The sequence below is a fragment of the Suncus etruscus genome, chromosome 7 (genome assembly GCF_024139225.1).
Source record: "Suncus etruscus isolate mSunEtr1 chromosome 7, mSunEtr1.pri.cur, whole genome shotgun sequence".
Lineage (NCBI taxonomy): Eukaryota > Metazoa > Chordata > Mammalia > Eulipotyphla > Soricidae > Suncus > Suncus etruscus.
Genome location: NC_064854.1, coordinates 118,115,896 through 118,131,612, shown reverse-complemented (window position 1 = coordinate 118,131,612; position 15,717 = coordinate 118,115,896). Strand labels below are relative to the sequence as shown.

The window sequence follows — 15,717 nt, the reverse complement described above, 5'->3', positions numbered from 1 at the left end:
CCAGTTCTTGTCTAGAGTGATCAGTTCCAATTATCACTGTCATAGTGGACCAACCATTCACTACCCTAACTGCATTTAACACTCTTTGTGACAAGGTCCTGCCATGGACTTGTTCTCTTGATCCTCATCTCTATCTCCTCTGCGTATTATTACCAATTATCTTTTATTTTTCTTATACCCCACAAATGAGCCACCTGCACATTTTAATAAAATACTCCTTACTATTGACCATGGAGAGATAGAACAATCATTTCAATGGACCCTTTTTGATCTAAATTTTGATAATTCCATTTGCCTTGTGTTGTAACAAACAATCTGAAGTAAATCTGTTTGTGTCTGTTTGGAAGCAGGTAATGGTGCTGGGTGAGAGATTGGGGACAATGTTCACATGAAGGGAATATCACAGTGAGGGCAGGATTCGTGTTTGCACATTTAATGTTTGAAATGACTGTGTTATAAACAACCTGGGAAATCACAGTGTTATAATAAAATTGACAGGTTGAGAAAGACCATTTCCATCTGTGAGAAGCATCCAATCTGACTATGGGACAAGTAAATACAAAGAGAGTTTGACAGTGAAAAAAACAGGAAAGATGGAACCCTACAGAAAAATAAATCCTAAATTCATACTTTCAAAAACAGTGATATGGAGTAATAATCTTATTTTCCCACTTTGGAATTTAGCAGAGAACATTTAGGTAACAGTTTATATTTAATAGTTCCAAGAGACCAAGATGAACATACTGTCTATAAAAAATTCTTTTAGCTCAGTTCCTAGAGAAACCGTGCTTTAAGAGGCCAATTGAGGTAGGCCTGATTACTTTTCTTTTGTGTGAGTTTGCTGTTGGTGACTGAAAGTGGAATGCTGACTGAAGGCTTTACCACATTCCGTACATTCATAAGGTTTCTCTCCAGTGTGAATTTTCTGGTGCACAATGTGCTGTGAGCTGTCACAAAAGGCTTTCCCACAATCTTTGCATTTAGAAGGTTTCTCTCCTGTATGGGTTCTGAGGTGTACCAGAAGACTAGAGCTGTAACTGAAGACTTTCCCACACTCATTGCATTCATAAGGTTTTTCACCAGTGTGAATTCACTGATGTATAATGAGGTGTGAGTTCTGATTGAAGGATTTCCCACACTTATTGCACTAATAGGGTTTTTCACCAGTGTGAAGTCTGATGATGAATAATAATACATTACTCAAGTTGAATGCCTTACCACACTCTCGACATTCAAAAGGTTTTTCTTCAGTATAGTCAGTAAGTTGAGAATTTACATGGTCAGTGAGTTGAGAGTTTTGATTGAAGAGTTTCTCACACTCTCTGCATTTGAATGGTTTTTTCCCCAGAGTGGAGGCTCTGATGTCAAGTAAGACACTTACTTCCACTGAAGGCTTTACCACATTCGTGGCGCTCATAAATCTTCTCTCCAGTGTGGATTTTCTGGTGATCAATTAGATATCTCTTGGAATAGAAAGTTTTTCCACACTCAGGACATTTGTAGGTCTTCCTACCAATGTGAAGTATTTGCTGTCGGGCAAGACTTTTACTCCGAATGAGGGCCTCTCCACACTCACTGCATTCATAGGGTTTCTCACCCCCTCTGGCCCCTTTGGTGGCCCATTAGTTGAGAACTCTGAGTGAAGGCTTTTTCCACATCCATTACATTTATATGGCTTCTCCCCATTTTTGGAGTCTCATGATGTTAAACAAGATGGGAGCTATGCCAGTAGGCTTTTCCACACTCTCTCCATTCATAGGGCTTTCCCCTTGTGTAGTTCTGAGATGAACTATAAGTTGAGAGTTTGCTCTGAAGGTCTTGCCACACTCCTTACATTCAAAAGGTTTTTCTCCAGTGTGTATTCTCTGATCGGCCAATGCGTGGTGTAACTTAAGTTGAAAGCTTTGCCACAGTCATCACACTACTATAGAATTTCTTGCCTTTTAGAATCTCTTGATGTTGTGTGGGACTGGAGGACAGATGGTAGTGTTCCCCAAGTTTCTTATAGTCACTGTACCTGTCTTCTATAGATTATTTTTTATCTTCATGCATTGCTTTTAATAAACCATGTTCCAGTGTGTTCTATTCCTCTTCTCAGGATTTTTCTACTCATTTCTGAAAAGCATCTCCATAGGCTCCTCTGGACCCTAATCCACCAGAAACTACTATATAGAGTTCCCCTAATGTTGTATGGGGTAACACTAATCCTTGAGAAATTTCTTCTTTGACAGGAAACTCTGAATTCACCCTCCTATTCTCACTTGCTGCTGTTGAAAAAAATAAGGTGTGAGAATGCTATTTTACTCATTGAGAACATAAAATTGTCAGAAACCTATATACCTAAAAATAAAAACAAAACATTTTGCACTACAGATAAGGGATGAAGTGACCTGTCAAACAGGAGAGAAAGTGGTAAATAGCACAATTATAAACAGAAAAAAAAAAGAGAGATAATGGGGCCCGAAGAGATAGCACAGCAGTGTTTGCCTTGCAAGCAGCCAATCCAGGATCAAAGGTGGTTGGTTTGAATCCTGGTGTCCCATATGGTCCCCCGTGCCTGCCAGGAGCTATTTCTGAGCAGACAGCCAGGAGTAACCCCTGAGCACTGCCGGGTGTGGACCAAAAACAACAACAACAAAAAAAAAAAAAAGAGAGAGATAATGGTCAGAGGAGTAAAACAGAAAAAAGTTTTAAGGACAGAATATGTAGAGCCAGCACAGCCCACAAAGTAGAATAGTTATACATGTCATGAACTAGATTGGAGAGAAGGTAAAGCAGAGTGATGGGGAGTATGCCCCACATGCATATAACTCTGGGCAGGAGCTTATGTACCAGAAAAAAAAGGAAAGAGGAGAGGGGAGGAATCGGGAAACTTACTGCAGTTTTCACACACTTAAAGAAGATCTCTGATATAAGAAAACAGACTCTTATGGTTCCTAACCAGTCATAAGTCTGCTACTGTCCCTTTAAGAGTGATTTCAGTTTACAGAAGTTGCCCCTTGTAACTGCCAACTGTTGGATATCAGTTGGCTGGAGGTGGGGGTGTAAAAAAAACTGGGGTGAAGTGCTAGAGGGGGTTAGGAAACTATGTCACAGGCCCTGCTGGATTGCCCTGCTGGCGTTGATCACTGCTGAATTGTTGGAGAAACTGCTAGACTTACAGTTCCTGCTTTTTGCCTCCTCTCCCACCTGTTTTTGCCTATGGAGCAGAGAGAGTAGTTTTCTATTACTAAGGTAATGTTGTACATTACACACCTATATGGATTTTTTTTTTTATTCCTCAGAGCTGTTTTATGCTCAGATTATTGGCTGTGAAGTTCAGGCCCATCAGGTCTTAAATACATACTTGATGGGTTCCTCTGTGACTGAGGAACTGTGGGTCTGGGTTAAGGCCTTGTAACAGACCCGCTCTATACTGCCTCCTCCTTGATAGCATCTTGGGAACTAATCCCAAAGGACCTGAAGAAATAACACTGATATGGTTATGACTGTACCATCCAAGTAACCAAAATAACCATTGAAATCTCCCCTGTGTAAACACCTATTTGGGCTAGATCCTTAGAATACCACCTTCTTTTTTTTTTTTTTTTTTTTGGTTTTTGGGCCACACCCAGCAGTGCTCAGGGGTTACTCCTGGCTGTCTGCTCAGAAATAGCTCCTGGCAGGCACGGGGGACCATATGGGACACCGGGATTCGAACCAACCACCTTTGGTCCTGGATCGGCTGCTTGCAAGGCAAACGCCGCTTTGCTATCTCTCCGGGCCCAGGATACCACCTTCTTTAAAATGTGTAAGGGGTAGAATGGCTATTGAAAAAAATCACAGATGATATCAGAAGGCCTAAGTAGGAAGAAGATACTCTACACCTACTTGTGGTCTTCTTCAATCCATTATTTTTCAATTTCCTTGTTAGATACACTCACCCAAGCAGGATTTAATACAGGGCAAGTGACAGTTGCTGAACTGTGCAGTATAGTAAATGGTATCAGTATGTTTATAGTTAACTTGTATTCCATTGTGTACATAATCCTCTTACCTCTTGTTATATGCTTAGGTTGATTCCAGATCTTGGTTATGATGAGTAGTACTGCAATGAACCTAGGTATTCATATATCTTACTTGAATCTTACTTGAATTGTATTTTTATACAGGGTAGATGCCAAATATCTATACATTTTACCATTGAGACTAAGCCAGATAAGATAAAGTCCCATTAAACAGTAGATGATGGCTTTTCCCCCCACTATATTCCCACCACCACTAGTGTTTTATAGTCTTTTTGTTTTGTTTTGTTTTGTTTTGTTTTTCTGTTATTTTTTGTTTGTTTTTGGTTTTTGGGTCACACCTGGCAGCACTCAGGGGTTACTCCTGGCTCTAAGCTCAGAAATCGCCACTGGCAGACTCGGGGGATCATATGGGATGACGGGATTCGAACCACCATTCTTCTGAATGCAAGGCAAATGCCTTACGTCCATGCTATCTCTCTGGCCCCTTTATGGTCTTTTTTTTTATATAAACCTTTCTCACTGGTGTGTGGTGATAGCTCATTGTTGTTTAGATTTGCATTTTAGTGAAAATCGGCAAAGATGACAACATTTTCATATATATATATATATATAATAGCTATCTATATGTGGTATTTAAGAAGTGTCTGCTTAGTTCTCATCATTTGGGTTTGGGGTTTATTTGTGAGTTAAATTGGGGGGTGAGTGGAGCTGGAGAGATAGCATGGAGGTAAGGCATTTGCCTTGCATGTAGAAGGACGGTGGTTCGAATCCCGGCATCCCATTTGGTCCCCCGAGCCTGCCAGGAGCAATTTCTGAGTGTAGAGCCAGAAGTAACCCCTGAGTGCTGCTGGGTGTGACCCAAAAACCAAAAAAAAAAAAAATGGGGGGGGGTAAATGGACCACACTCAGCTTTGCTCACTCACATCTTGGCTCTATACTCAGGAATTACTTCTGGCAGTGCTGCAGAAATCATATGTTGTCAGGGATCGAACCGTGTATGTTTCCAGGTTGGATACATTACAAGGACCCTAGCTGCTGTACTAGCACTATGGCTTCTGTATAACTCGCTTACATTAGTTCTTTGCCAGATGTTTGGTGAGTAAACTGATCAATTTTTGAGCACTTTAGTGAAGATTGGAATAAGCACACTGACATAGCAAAGGAGATCAAGCAGTTTAGCAATGAACCTACATGGAAACCCCCTTAAGTGCAGGCCTACGGTGTTCTAAAGCATTCAGTTCTGTAATCTTATTTGGTTTGCATTGACGGTTGCTCCTAGAGCTGGCAAACACTGGAAGACTTGCTTTTGGTGCACCTTTTGTTCAGGGCTGGCCCCAGCAACTGCTGGTGTGCCTGCTGCCTTAGGGTGTGTGTTGGGCAGGGTGTGGGGGAGGAGGAGTAGTAGTTATGGTTCTGGATTTTCTGCTCCTGCTATTGGCTAATGCTACTGATACTGGCTCTCATATAAAGAATGAAAGATCTTCAATGATCCTTATGCTCCTCAAGAAGTATTTCGTGGTAAGCACAAAACAACTAAAGCCAGTAATTCTTTCGAAAGGTATGGAGGCAAGTAAAGGTGGTTGGCATCAGCAGAGATGAAGTGTTTGTTTAAGGAAAAAGAAAGTAGCAAAAATACTCCCTTAAATAAAGGGAATGGGTGTAGAAAGGGAGAGAAATCAAAGTTTTGTTTCACCTCTTTTTTTCTTTTTTTTTTTTTGAGTGGGGGGAGGTCACACCCGGCAGCGCTCAGGGGTTACTCCTGGTTCTGTGTTCAGAAATCGCTCCTGGCAGGCACAGGATGCCGGGATTCAAACCACCGTCCATCCTGGATTGGTTGCATGCAAGGGAAACGCCCTACATCTGTGCTATCTCTCCAGCCTCTCACCTCTTTCTATGGTTTCATACTTCTCATGTTTCTTCTTCCCTCCTACTGTCTTCCCCGTTTGGTAGAATATCTGGGATCTGAAGACCTGACTATATTTGGCCATGTTTATGGGTTAATAATGTTAACTACAAATTGTCAAGTCACCCATGGTCACAGTTTTTTGTATGTTTTTTTGTTTGTTTGGGGCCATACCTGACAACACTCAAAAGTTACTCTTAGCTCTGTGCTCAGAAATTACTCCTGGCAGGCTTAGGGGATCATATGGGATATTATGGTTTGAACTTGGGTCAGCTACGTGTAAGGCAAATTGCCCTACCCTTTGTACTAGCACTCTGGCTTCCCATGTTCATGGTTTTGACATGTTTAAGTACTGTAGTGATTAAATAATGAGCTTGAGTTAGCTCAGAGATCACCTAGAACTGATGGATGCTTACTTCCATAATTTTGCAGCGAAGAAAGGAAATTTACGTGCATTCCAAAACTCTGGTGAAGTTTATTACTGCCATAAATTAGGACTGGTGCCTGGCTTGAAGCCCCTTTACTGGGCAATCTCATCCTTCTCCAACTTATCATTTGACCTCACATTAATTTCTTACCTGTCTAATTAACAATACAAATGGAGGGGCTGAAGAGATAGCATGGAGGTAAGGTGTTTGCCTTGCATGTAGAAGAACGGTGGTTCGAATCCCGGCATCCCATATGGTCCCCCGAGCCTGCCAGGAGCGATTTCTGAGCGTAAAGCCGGGAGGAACCCCTGAGCGCTGCCGGGTGTGACCCAAAAACCAAACCAAAACAAAACAAAACAAAACAAATACAAATGGAGAGAGAGACTCAGGGAATTGCAGGGACCGTCTGGGGCCCCCAGCACCCTCAGTGGCAGTGTTTGATGGGAACCCAGTACCATTCCAATTATGTGCTCTGCCTTTTCTCTCCCCTTTTGTTGTGTCTCTGTGTCTGTCTCCGTCTATGTTTGTCTCTCTGTATGTATCTCTGTCTCTGTCTATCTCTCTCTCATACATACATACATAGATACACACAGACTCACCAGAGATCGATCTATACTCAGGTTACTCAGAGAGTGGGGTATTGTATTCCTCTTTGTTCTTGGTTGTGGCTAAATATCTGCCAGGGACTCTCATTCTGACCCCCCCCCAAATACCACACTAAACCATAATGTCCATAAACTGGATATTTCAGCTATGAAATTATGAAGTGTGGGACGGAGAGATACATGGAGGTAGGGCATTTGCCTTACATGCAGAAGGACGGTGAATCCCAGCATCCCATATGGTCCCCCAAGCCTGCCAGGAGCTATTTCTGAGCGTAGAACCAGGAGTAACCTCTGAATGCTGCTGGGTATGAACCCCCCCCCCAAAAGAAAGAAATTGTGAAATAACATGGAGTACTTCATTGTAGTATCTTTTTTTTTTTTTTTTTTGGTTTTTGGGTCACACCTGGCAGTGCTCAGGGGTTATTCCTGGCTCCAGGCTCAGAAATTGCTCCTGGCAGGCACAGGGGACCATATGGGGCGCCGGGATTCGAACCGATGACCTCCTGCATGAAAGGCAAACGCCTTACCTCCATGCTATCTCTCCGGCCCCCAGTATCTTTTTTTTTAATTGAGATTGTGCTTTACAAAGTTATTCATTAAAGACTTTCTGTCAGGGCCGGAGAGAGAGCATGGAGGTAAAGCATTTGCCTTGCATACAGAAGGTCTGTGGTTCGAATCCTGGCATCCCATATGGTCCCCCTAGCCTGCCAGGAGCCATTTCTGAGCATAGAGCCAGGAGTAACACCTGAGCGCTGCTGGATGTGACCCAAAAACCAAAAAAAAAAAAAAAAAAAAAAGACTTTCTGTCATACAATTTTCTAATATAAATCTCACCACTAGTATCAACTACTTTCACCAATATCCCTAGGTTCCCCGCTATCCAACAGAATATTTCTTTAGCAGGCACATTTTCCTGGTAATACCAGGAAATGCTCAGGGCTTACTCCTGGTTCTGTACTCAGGGATCACTCCTGCCAGGCTTAGGGGACCATATGTGGGGTCAGGAATGGAACTCAGATAAGATGCTGTACAAGGCAAGCACCCAATCATCTCTACTATATATAGTTTAGCCGTCCTCCAGCAGTACATTTTCAAGTTTGGTTGTTGTAGTCTGGGTCTAATGTTTATGGTTCAGTAGTTTATACATATTTACACACACATATATACATATATATCACCTCTACACCAGTGTGCCAAAGGCCACTGACACCTGCCTCTGTTACCTCCCATCTGGGTTTTCTTTTTTTTTAAATTAATATCTTTATTTAAACACCTTGATTACAAATATGATTGTAGTTGGGTTTCAGTCATGTAAAGAACACCCCACTTCGTGCAACATTCCCATCACCAAAGTCCCACATCTTCCTTCTCCCCACCCCACCCCCACCTGTACTCTAGACAGGCTTTCTACTTCCCTCATTCATTCACATTGTTATGATAGTTCTCAATGTAGTTATTTCTCTAACTGCATTCATCACTCTTTGTGGTGAGCTTCATGTCATGAGCTGGACCTTCCAGCCCTCCTCTCTTTTGTCTCTGAAAATTATTGCAAAAATGTCTTTTCTTTTTCTTTTTTTTGGCTTATGGGTCACACCCGGCAGCACTCAGGGGTTACTCCTGACTCTATGCTCAGAAATTGCTCCTGGCAGGCTTGGGAGACCATACAGGATGCCTGGATTCGAACCACCATCCTTCTGCATGCAAGGCAAATGCACTACCTTCATGATATCTCTCCGGCCCCCTTTTAAAGTGTTTTTTTTGGGGGGGTCCTTTTGTTTTTCTTAAAACCCATAGATGAGTGAGACTATTCTGCATCTATCTCTCTCCCTCTGACTTATTTCACTCAGCATAATAGATTCCATGTACATCCATGTATAGGAAATTGTTATGACTTCATCTCTCCTGATGGAGAGATATAAATAACACTACAATTCTTTTGTCAACCTCTGCAATAAATTTTAATGTTTCCTTTATATAAGACTTACTTATTTCTTACTAATATTTCTTTCTTACTAATATTCCATTGTGTATATGTACCAGAGTTTCTTTAGCCATCCATCTGTTCAAGGGCATCTTGGTTGTTTCCATCTGCGTTTTCTTATTTCCCTCCTCAATTTCTTTTATTCCCTGTTCTTATTTTTATAATTTAGGATCCAGGGTAATATATTATCCCCACTTTGATACCTTGTATATAGCTGTGGAAGGAGCATTTTAAGTCCATCCTACTGATAATTCTCGGTCATCAGAATTGTTAGAAGGGGCTGGAGGGGGCTGGAGGGGCCTTGCAAACAGCCTATCCAGGACCAAAGGTGGTTGGTTCGAATCCCTGTGTCCCATATGGTCCCTCGTGCCTTCCAGGAGCTATTTCTGAGCAGACAGCCAGGAGTAACCCCTGAGCACCGCCGGGTGTGACCCAAAAACCAAAAAAAAAAAAAAAGGGGGGGGGCTGGAGCAATAGTGCAGCGGTAGAGTGTTTGCCTTGTATGCGGCCAACCCTGGACGGACCCAGTTCGATTCTCAACATCCCATATGGTCCCTGAAGCCTGCCAGGAGTGATTTCTGAGTGCGGAGCCAGACTTTTTATCTGGTCTACTAACGGTGAGACTTGATACTTTCAAGGAATTTCTAAATGTCTTTCACTTTATATCTTGAACAAATCTGTAACTGCCTTTAACTCGTTTTTGTTTTTGTGCTATGCCTGGTGATGCTCAGGTTGCTCCTGGCTCTGCACTCAGGAATTACTCCGGTGAGCACAGGAGATTATATGGGATGTGAGGGATTAAATCTAGGTCATCCATGTGCAAAGCAAGTACCTTATAATGGCACTGGCCCCTTCCTCATCATTCTTGGCTTTCTTCCACTCTCCAGAAACTGGGGAGATAGCAAGAAGGAAAAGCATATTAATTCATGTGGTAATGTTGCAGGGATTAAAAAGGATTTATTTTAAATAATTGGCACATTTTGAAAGAAATGAACTAAAAGGATTTATTTTAAATAACTGGCACATTTTGAAGGAAATGGACAGTAGTTCCGAGAATAAAGTTCTAGAAAAAAATTCTCATTGTGAAAAGGTCATTAGTATTTGGCTTGAGTTTACTCTTAACTTCCTGGGCTAAAATAACACTACAATTCCTTTGTCAACCTCTGCAATAAATTTTAATGTTTCCTTTATATAAGAGTTACTTATTTCTTTTTGGCTTTTGGCCACACTTGGCAGTTCTTGGGGACTCTTCCTAGTGATGTTCAGGGACCTGTAGAAAAGGCCAAAGAGATATAATAATCATTTGAGTGAAAGAGTAGAGGAGGGACCATGGACATCACTCCCTCATCTGTGGAACCCTGTGTCACAACCCACACTTTTCCTGACATTGATATCTTTCCCGGCCTTCTGTAAGAAGAAAGCAGACTAAAAGGTAGGATCCAGGGTCAGTACTTGAGCTAGTTTTGGTGATGGCAGTGATTTCTAGTTTTACTGTAACATTGAAGAATGGGTTTGCTTGGTTTAGATAATCACCTTTCTCAGGTCTCTTCTAGGTGAACAGACTGGATTGGAAAGGGATTCAGTGGAGATAGAGACCTGATGAACAAATCTCATAGATGTGAGTAGGTTGGCAGGTTCTCAATTCTAAAATCCCAGTTACTATAATGATACTAGTACAGGGATACTCAGCTACTACCACTTTCCTACTTTTGTTTGTTTGTTTATGGATCACACTTGTTGGCACTCAGGGGTTACTCCTAGCTCTGTGCTCAGAAATCGCTTCTGGCAGGCTCAGGGAACCATATGGGATGCTGGGAATCGAATTGGGGTTGTCCTGTGTTGGCATCATGCAAAGCAAACACTCTACTTCTGTGCTATCTCTCTGCCTCCTCCATTCTGGATACTGAGTTGTCCAAAGAACAGAAATCTCCTAGTGTGACTCCCATACTGGGAGGGCAGGATTAAGCCTTCCTCCATGTTAACACACAGATGAACAGAGGCAGAATCAGGTCTTTCCTGACCTCAGGAAGTCAGCCAGCGGAGATAGCACAGGAAAGGGCCTTTCCTGCCACACTTTCCTGAACACAGTGCTTGCTGTCAACATCAAAGTCCTAGTATTGTTTATTGGGGGAAATCTGAAGAGCACAAACAAAATAAAAGAAACATATGATCAAATTTAAGGATAAATGAATATAAGGGAGAAATCTACCTCTGTTGCAGGGGTCCAGTTGGTGTTGGCTCATGATTATCTGAGTTTCTCTGAGGAGGTAACTATTTTGTTTCCCCCCAAATTGCTCATTGATTTGTTGTTTTTCTTCTCAGCAGCATAACAGAACAGGAAGATAGGTGTGCGCAGTACAAAAGGGTGAGTTTTTGCCTTTTTTTCCTTGAGCTCTTCCAAGGTGGCCCCTCCCCTCCTTCCATGTTGTCCTTAGACTGGTTGTCTGTGAGTGGCCATTGCTTCTAGTCTCTTGCTGAAAAGAGAACACAGAGGAACTGCTGAGGGTAGAGACAAGATAAGGCACTTCTCAGAAAATTTGTTCTATCACTGGGCATGAAGCCGGAAGATGCCCATTAGCAATGAGCTCTCCCCTCTAGCTGGACCTGGGAGAGGTGAGAGGATTCTAGCCTTTGAGCTGTGAGAGTACAAGGAGTGGTGGAGATAAGCAGGAACTGCTGAGTTCTGAGAAACGCAGGACCAACTGCGGATTTCCAGTGTCAGTGCTTCTGAAAGGAAGTGCTCTGCAAAGGAAGCTGTGAGCCTAAGTGCAACTTTGGTCATTTGTCCCCTTCTCCCCCCCTTTTTTTTTTTTGGTTTTTGGGCCAAACCTGGTGACACTCAGGGGTTACTCCTGGCTATGCACTCAGAAATCGCTCCTGGCTTGAGGGACCATATGGAATGCCAGGGGACTGAACCTCGGTCCATTCTGGGTCAACCGCATGCAAGGCAAACACCCTACCACTGCGTCATTGCTCTAGCCACTGCTTTTCCTGCCCCCCCCCACTCTGCTTTTCTTTTTTTTTTTAAATTATGTTATTGAGTGGCCAGAGAGATAGCATGGAGGTAGGGCGTTTGCCTTGCATGCAGAAGGACGGTGGTTCGAATCTCATATGGTCCCCCAAGACTGCCAGGAGTGATTTCTGAGTGTAAAACCAGGAGTAACCCCTGAGCGCTGCCAGGTGTGACCCCAAACCCCTCCAAATATATATTCCTCGTCATGCATGCAAGACAAACGCCCTGTGTCTATACTATCTCTCCGGCCCCAGTCCTGTCCTTTTTCATCTCCACCAATGCACCTGGGACCACTTGGCACCTGGCCCCCACCTTTTCTCACAAATATATCTCACAAATATATATCACAATAAATACATATCCCAAATACATATTTGTGATACAAAGTCCTTCATAGTTGGATTTCAGATATATAATGAACCAGGGCCAATCCCATCACCAGTGTCTTCCTCCCTCCAATGATAATCCCAAGTGCATCCTATACCACCACCCTTTGACCCCTGGCCTGCCAGTAAATAGAACCAATTTAAATTTATATTATTATAGTTTGGGTCTCTTATTTCTATTGTTGTTGACTTTGGCTTGGATACTTAGTCCTGTCCTTTTTCTTTTCTTTTCTTTTCTTTTCTTTTTTTTTTTTTTTGGTTTTTGGATTTTGGGTCACACCCGGCAGCGCTCAGTGGTTACTCCTGGCTTTATGCTCAGAAATCGCTCCTGGCAGGCTCGGGGGACCATATGAGATGCCAGGGTTTGAACCACCATCATGCATGCAAGACAAACGCCCTGTGTCCATACTATCCGGGCTCAGTCCTGTCCTTTTTCATCTCCACCAATGCACCTGGGACCACTTGGCACCTGGCCCCCACTTTTTCTCCCCCCCTTTCTAAATGTTATAGAAAAATGCAGAAATATGAGGCAAAACAAAGTAATTCGTAATTTGTATCTCAAGGTTCTATGAAAAAGGCAGGAGGCACTATCTAAAAGATAAAAACAGGGTGACAGGGGACTGGAGAGATAGCACAGTGGTAGGGTGTTTGCAAGCAGCTGATTTGAAGAGATGACGGTTTGAATCCTGGCATATCCCATATGGTCCCCCAAGCCTGCCAGGAGCGACTTCTGAGTGAAGAACCAAGAGTAACTCCTGAGCTCTGCCAGATGTGACCCAAAAACCAACCAACCAAACAAACAAACAAAAAACAGGATGACAGTTTTTACATAGGCACAACAAAGTTGTAGAAAATAGAAAGAAAAATCTTTTGGCCTAAGAACATGGTGTCCCTACCCATGAATACCAATTACCAGCCCATGCATATTAAGTTGTCTGACCCCAAGCTAAGGATAATCGCTCATCAAAGGGGACTGTCTCAGTTCCTCTCTCCTGTCCTCCAGCCCCATCTAATGAGGGCGCTGGTGGGTAGGGGAGCCAAGGAACAGGGAGGTGAAAGAAGACCTTGGGGTGAGGGTGTGGAGTAGAAGGTGAAGTCACAGGCATGAGACCATAGGAAGTGGAGAGGGGCAGAGTTGAGGAGCTCAGCCTCTTTATTAATAAACCTCCAGCCCTCTGTGCTCTTCCCTATATCTCTCTTTCCTGCCTTCTGCAGGCTCATGAAGCTAGTAAGTTCTGTTTGTTGGCGAAGAACAGATTGGACAAGAATTCATCCAGTGAGAAAAAGAGCAAAAAAATTGTGGTCAGAAAGTGCCACCTGAAATCTCCAGACCACGCTTCTTCCTCCAGCTTCTGTGCCATGCTGATGGTGTCCAGTTTGTCGTACCTCTCTGGCTATCATTGATGCAGTCCTTTCAGTAGACCCAGTATTCTTTGCTCTAGCTCAGCCTCCTCTCGCCCGCCCGTTCTGCTCTATTGTCCAGCTTGAACCCCTTTAAAGACCCTGGCCTCCCCTGCCCCACTCAGATGCTCCCTCCCACTAAATCCTTCCCCATTCCATATGTTCCTCTCTCCTATCTTAACACTTCTCAGAAGCTAGAGGAGCAACAATTTCCCGCACCCCTCCATAGCAACTCTCTTGAACCCCAACCCATCTGAGATTCCCTCCTGCACTCCACATGACCATCCTCTCCCTCTCTGCTTCTCTGTTCCTTGAATTCTGCCCCCCAGTTTCCCCCTAAGGCCAAGATGTGCCCCATACCATACAAACCAAGAGCAAGAGGATCTCCTGGAGGAGGTGAGGCACCAGGTCACAGACAAGAAGAAAAGCTATCTGCCCCACCCCCTTCCTCTAACCACCTGGCTGAAGGTGCCCCCCTCATCACTGGTGTGGGCAACTATGCCATCCCCAATTCCTGTACATCTATTATTGACCAGGCCTTCATAGAGCTGGAGCCTAGGACCTGAGCTGGAGCAGTTTGCCACCAAGTGACACAAAATATTTGTTTTTGCTCAAAATTTTACTCTAAATGATGTAGAAGGTTTAAAAGACCACAGAGTGAAGGCAGAAGGCAACAGGCACTCACTTAAAAATCCACTGAATACTCTTCATCCTTTCAGGAATGAAAGTCACTATTCTTCAGGAACTGTCCCACATCATTCTCTTTGTTAAAAATGTACAGCTTTCCACTGGTCGCCTGTGCCCAACGAAACTTATACCTGCTGGGCACCACCATGGCTGAAGAGCTGCCAACCTCTCACACTGCACCCAGTTCAGCAGAACAAACACAGGCCAACCTCCTCCACCCTCTTTCGGTACATTCCCCACTGCATAATGTAAAATGAGATTGAATCCTGTGAAATGTTTTGTCTGCTGTGTTGGGGATCTGGGGTGGGAGTTCCTAGGAGTATGAGCTTAGGGAAAGAAAGAGCTTAGAAGAAAAGCTCTTAGAAGAGCAGTTCTTGGGACCAAAGAGATAGCACAGCGGCGTTTGCCTTGCAAGCAGCCGATCCAGGACCAAAGGTGGTTGGTTCGAATCCCGGTGTCCCATATGGTCCCCCGTGCCTGCCAGGAGGTATTTCTGAGCAGACAGCCAGGAGTAACCTCTGAGCACCGTCGGGTGTGGCCCAAAAACCAGAAGAAAAAAAAAAAAAAAAAGAAAGAAAAGCAGTTCTCTGAACTCCTCAGAATTCGGAGGAACACTTGAAGGCCACCAACACAGAACCCAGATCAGCTGCATGCAAGACAAGCGCCTTACTGGCTGTACTATGACACCAGCTCTGAAGTTTTCATTTTTGTAACTGAAGCATTTGTATAGATTTGCTAAAGCAACTGTGTGCATGAGGGGCCATGCAATAGTGCTTGATTCAGAGAATCACCTTTCTTGGATCTCTGAAGAGAATGTGGGGCCTCACTCTTGTAGGAGGACAGACTGGACAGGACAGGAATTCGGTCAAGACAGAGGCCCCCCTGATCTTCACTAACATATGGGATGGGTGGCAAGTTCCCAAATCTAAAACATCAGAAACCACAATGATACTATCACAGGGAACACAGATTCCCTTGATGGAGGCTCTGAGATGTCCATAGAACAGGAATCCTTCAGCACAACTCCATTGTTGGGAGGGTGGCAACATCAAGCTTGCCTCCATTACTAGCTGATCTGGAGAGCAGAAGCAGGATCAGGGTCCTTTCCTACCTGGAGGTCAGCCAGAGGGAGCACAGGAAAGACAGGGCCTTCCCTACCAGGCTTTTTCAAACGGGAACCTGTTGTCAACATAAAAAATTCTGGCACTGTTCATAGGAGGAAAACGGGAAAGCACAAAGAAAATAGAAAGCAAAACAAATCAAATGCAAGGATGTTGCACTGGTGAAGGGGTGTGTGTGTGTGTGT

The 15,717-nt window shown here is 43.6% G+C and overlaps 1 protein-coding gene across 1 annotated transcript; it reads right to left on the bottom strand.

Moving 5' to 3' along the window:
• Nucleotides 1–790: 790 nt before the first annotated feature.
• Nucleotides 791–5,995, bottom strand: ZKSCAN7 (zinc finger with KRAB and SCAN domains 7). Its single transcript, XM_049777676.1, is given in 9 exon segments — nt 791–1,339; nt 1,341–1,607; nt 1,609–1,650; nt 1,652–1,690; nt 1,693–1,766; nt 1,769–1,886; nt 1,889–1,921; nt 1,924–2,105; nt 5,893–5,995. Coding segments are annotated over 9 exon segments (1,407 nt in total).
• Nucleotides 5,996–15,717: the final 9,722 nt, after the last annotated feature.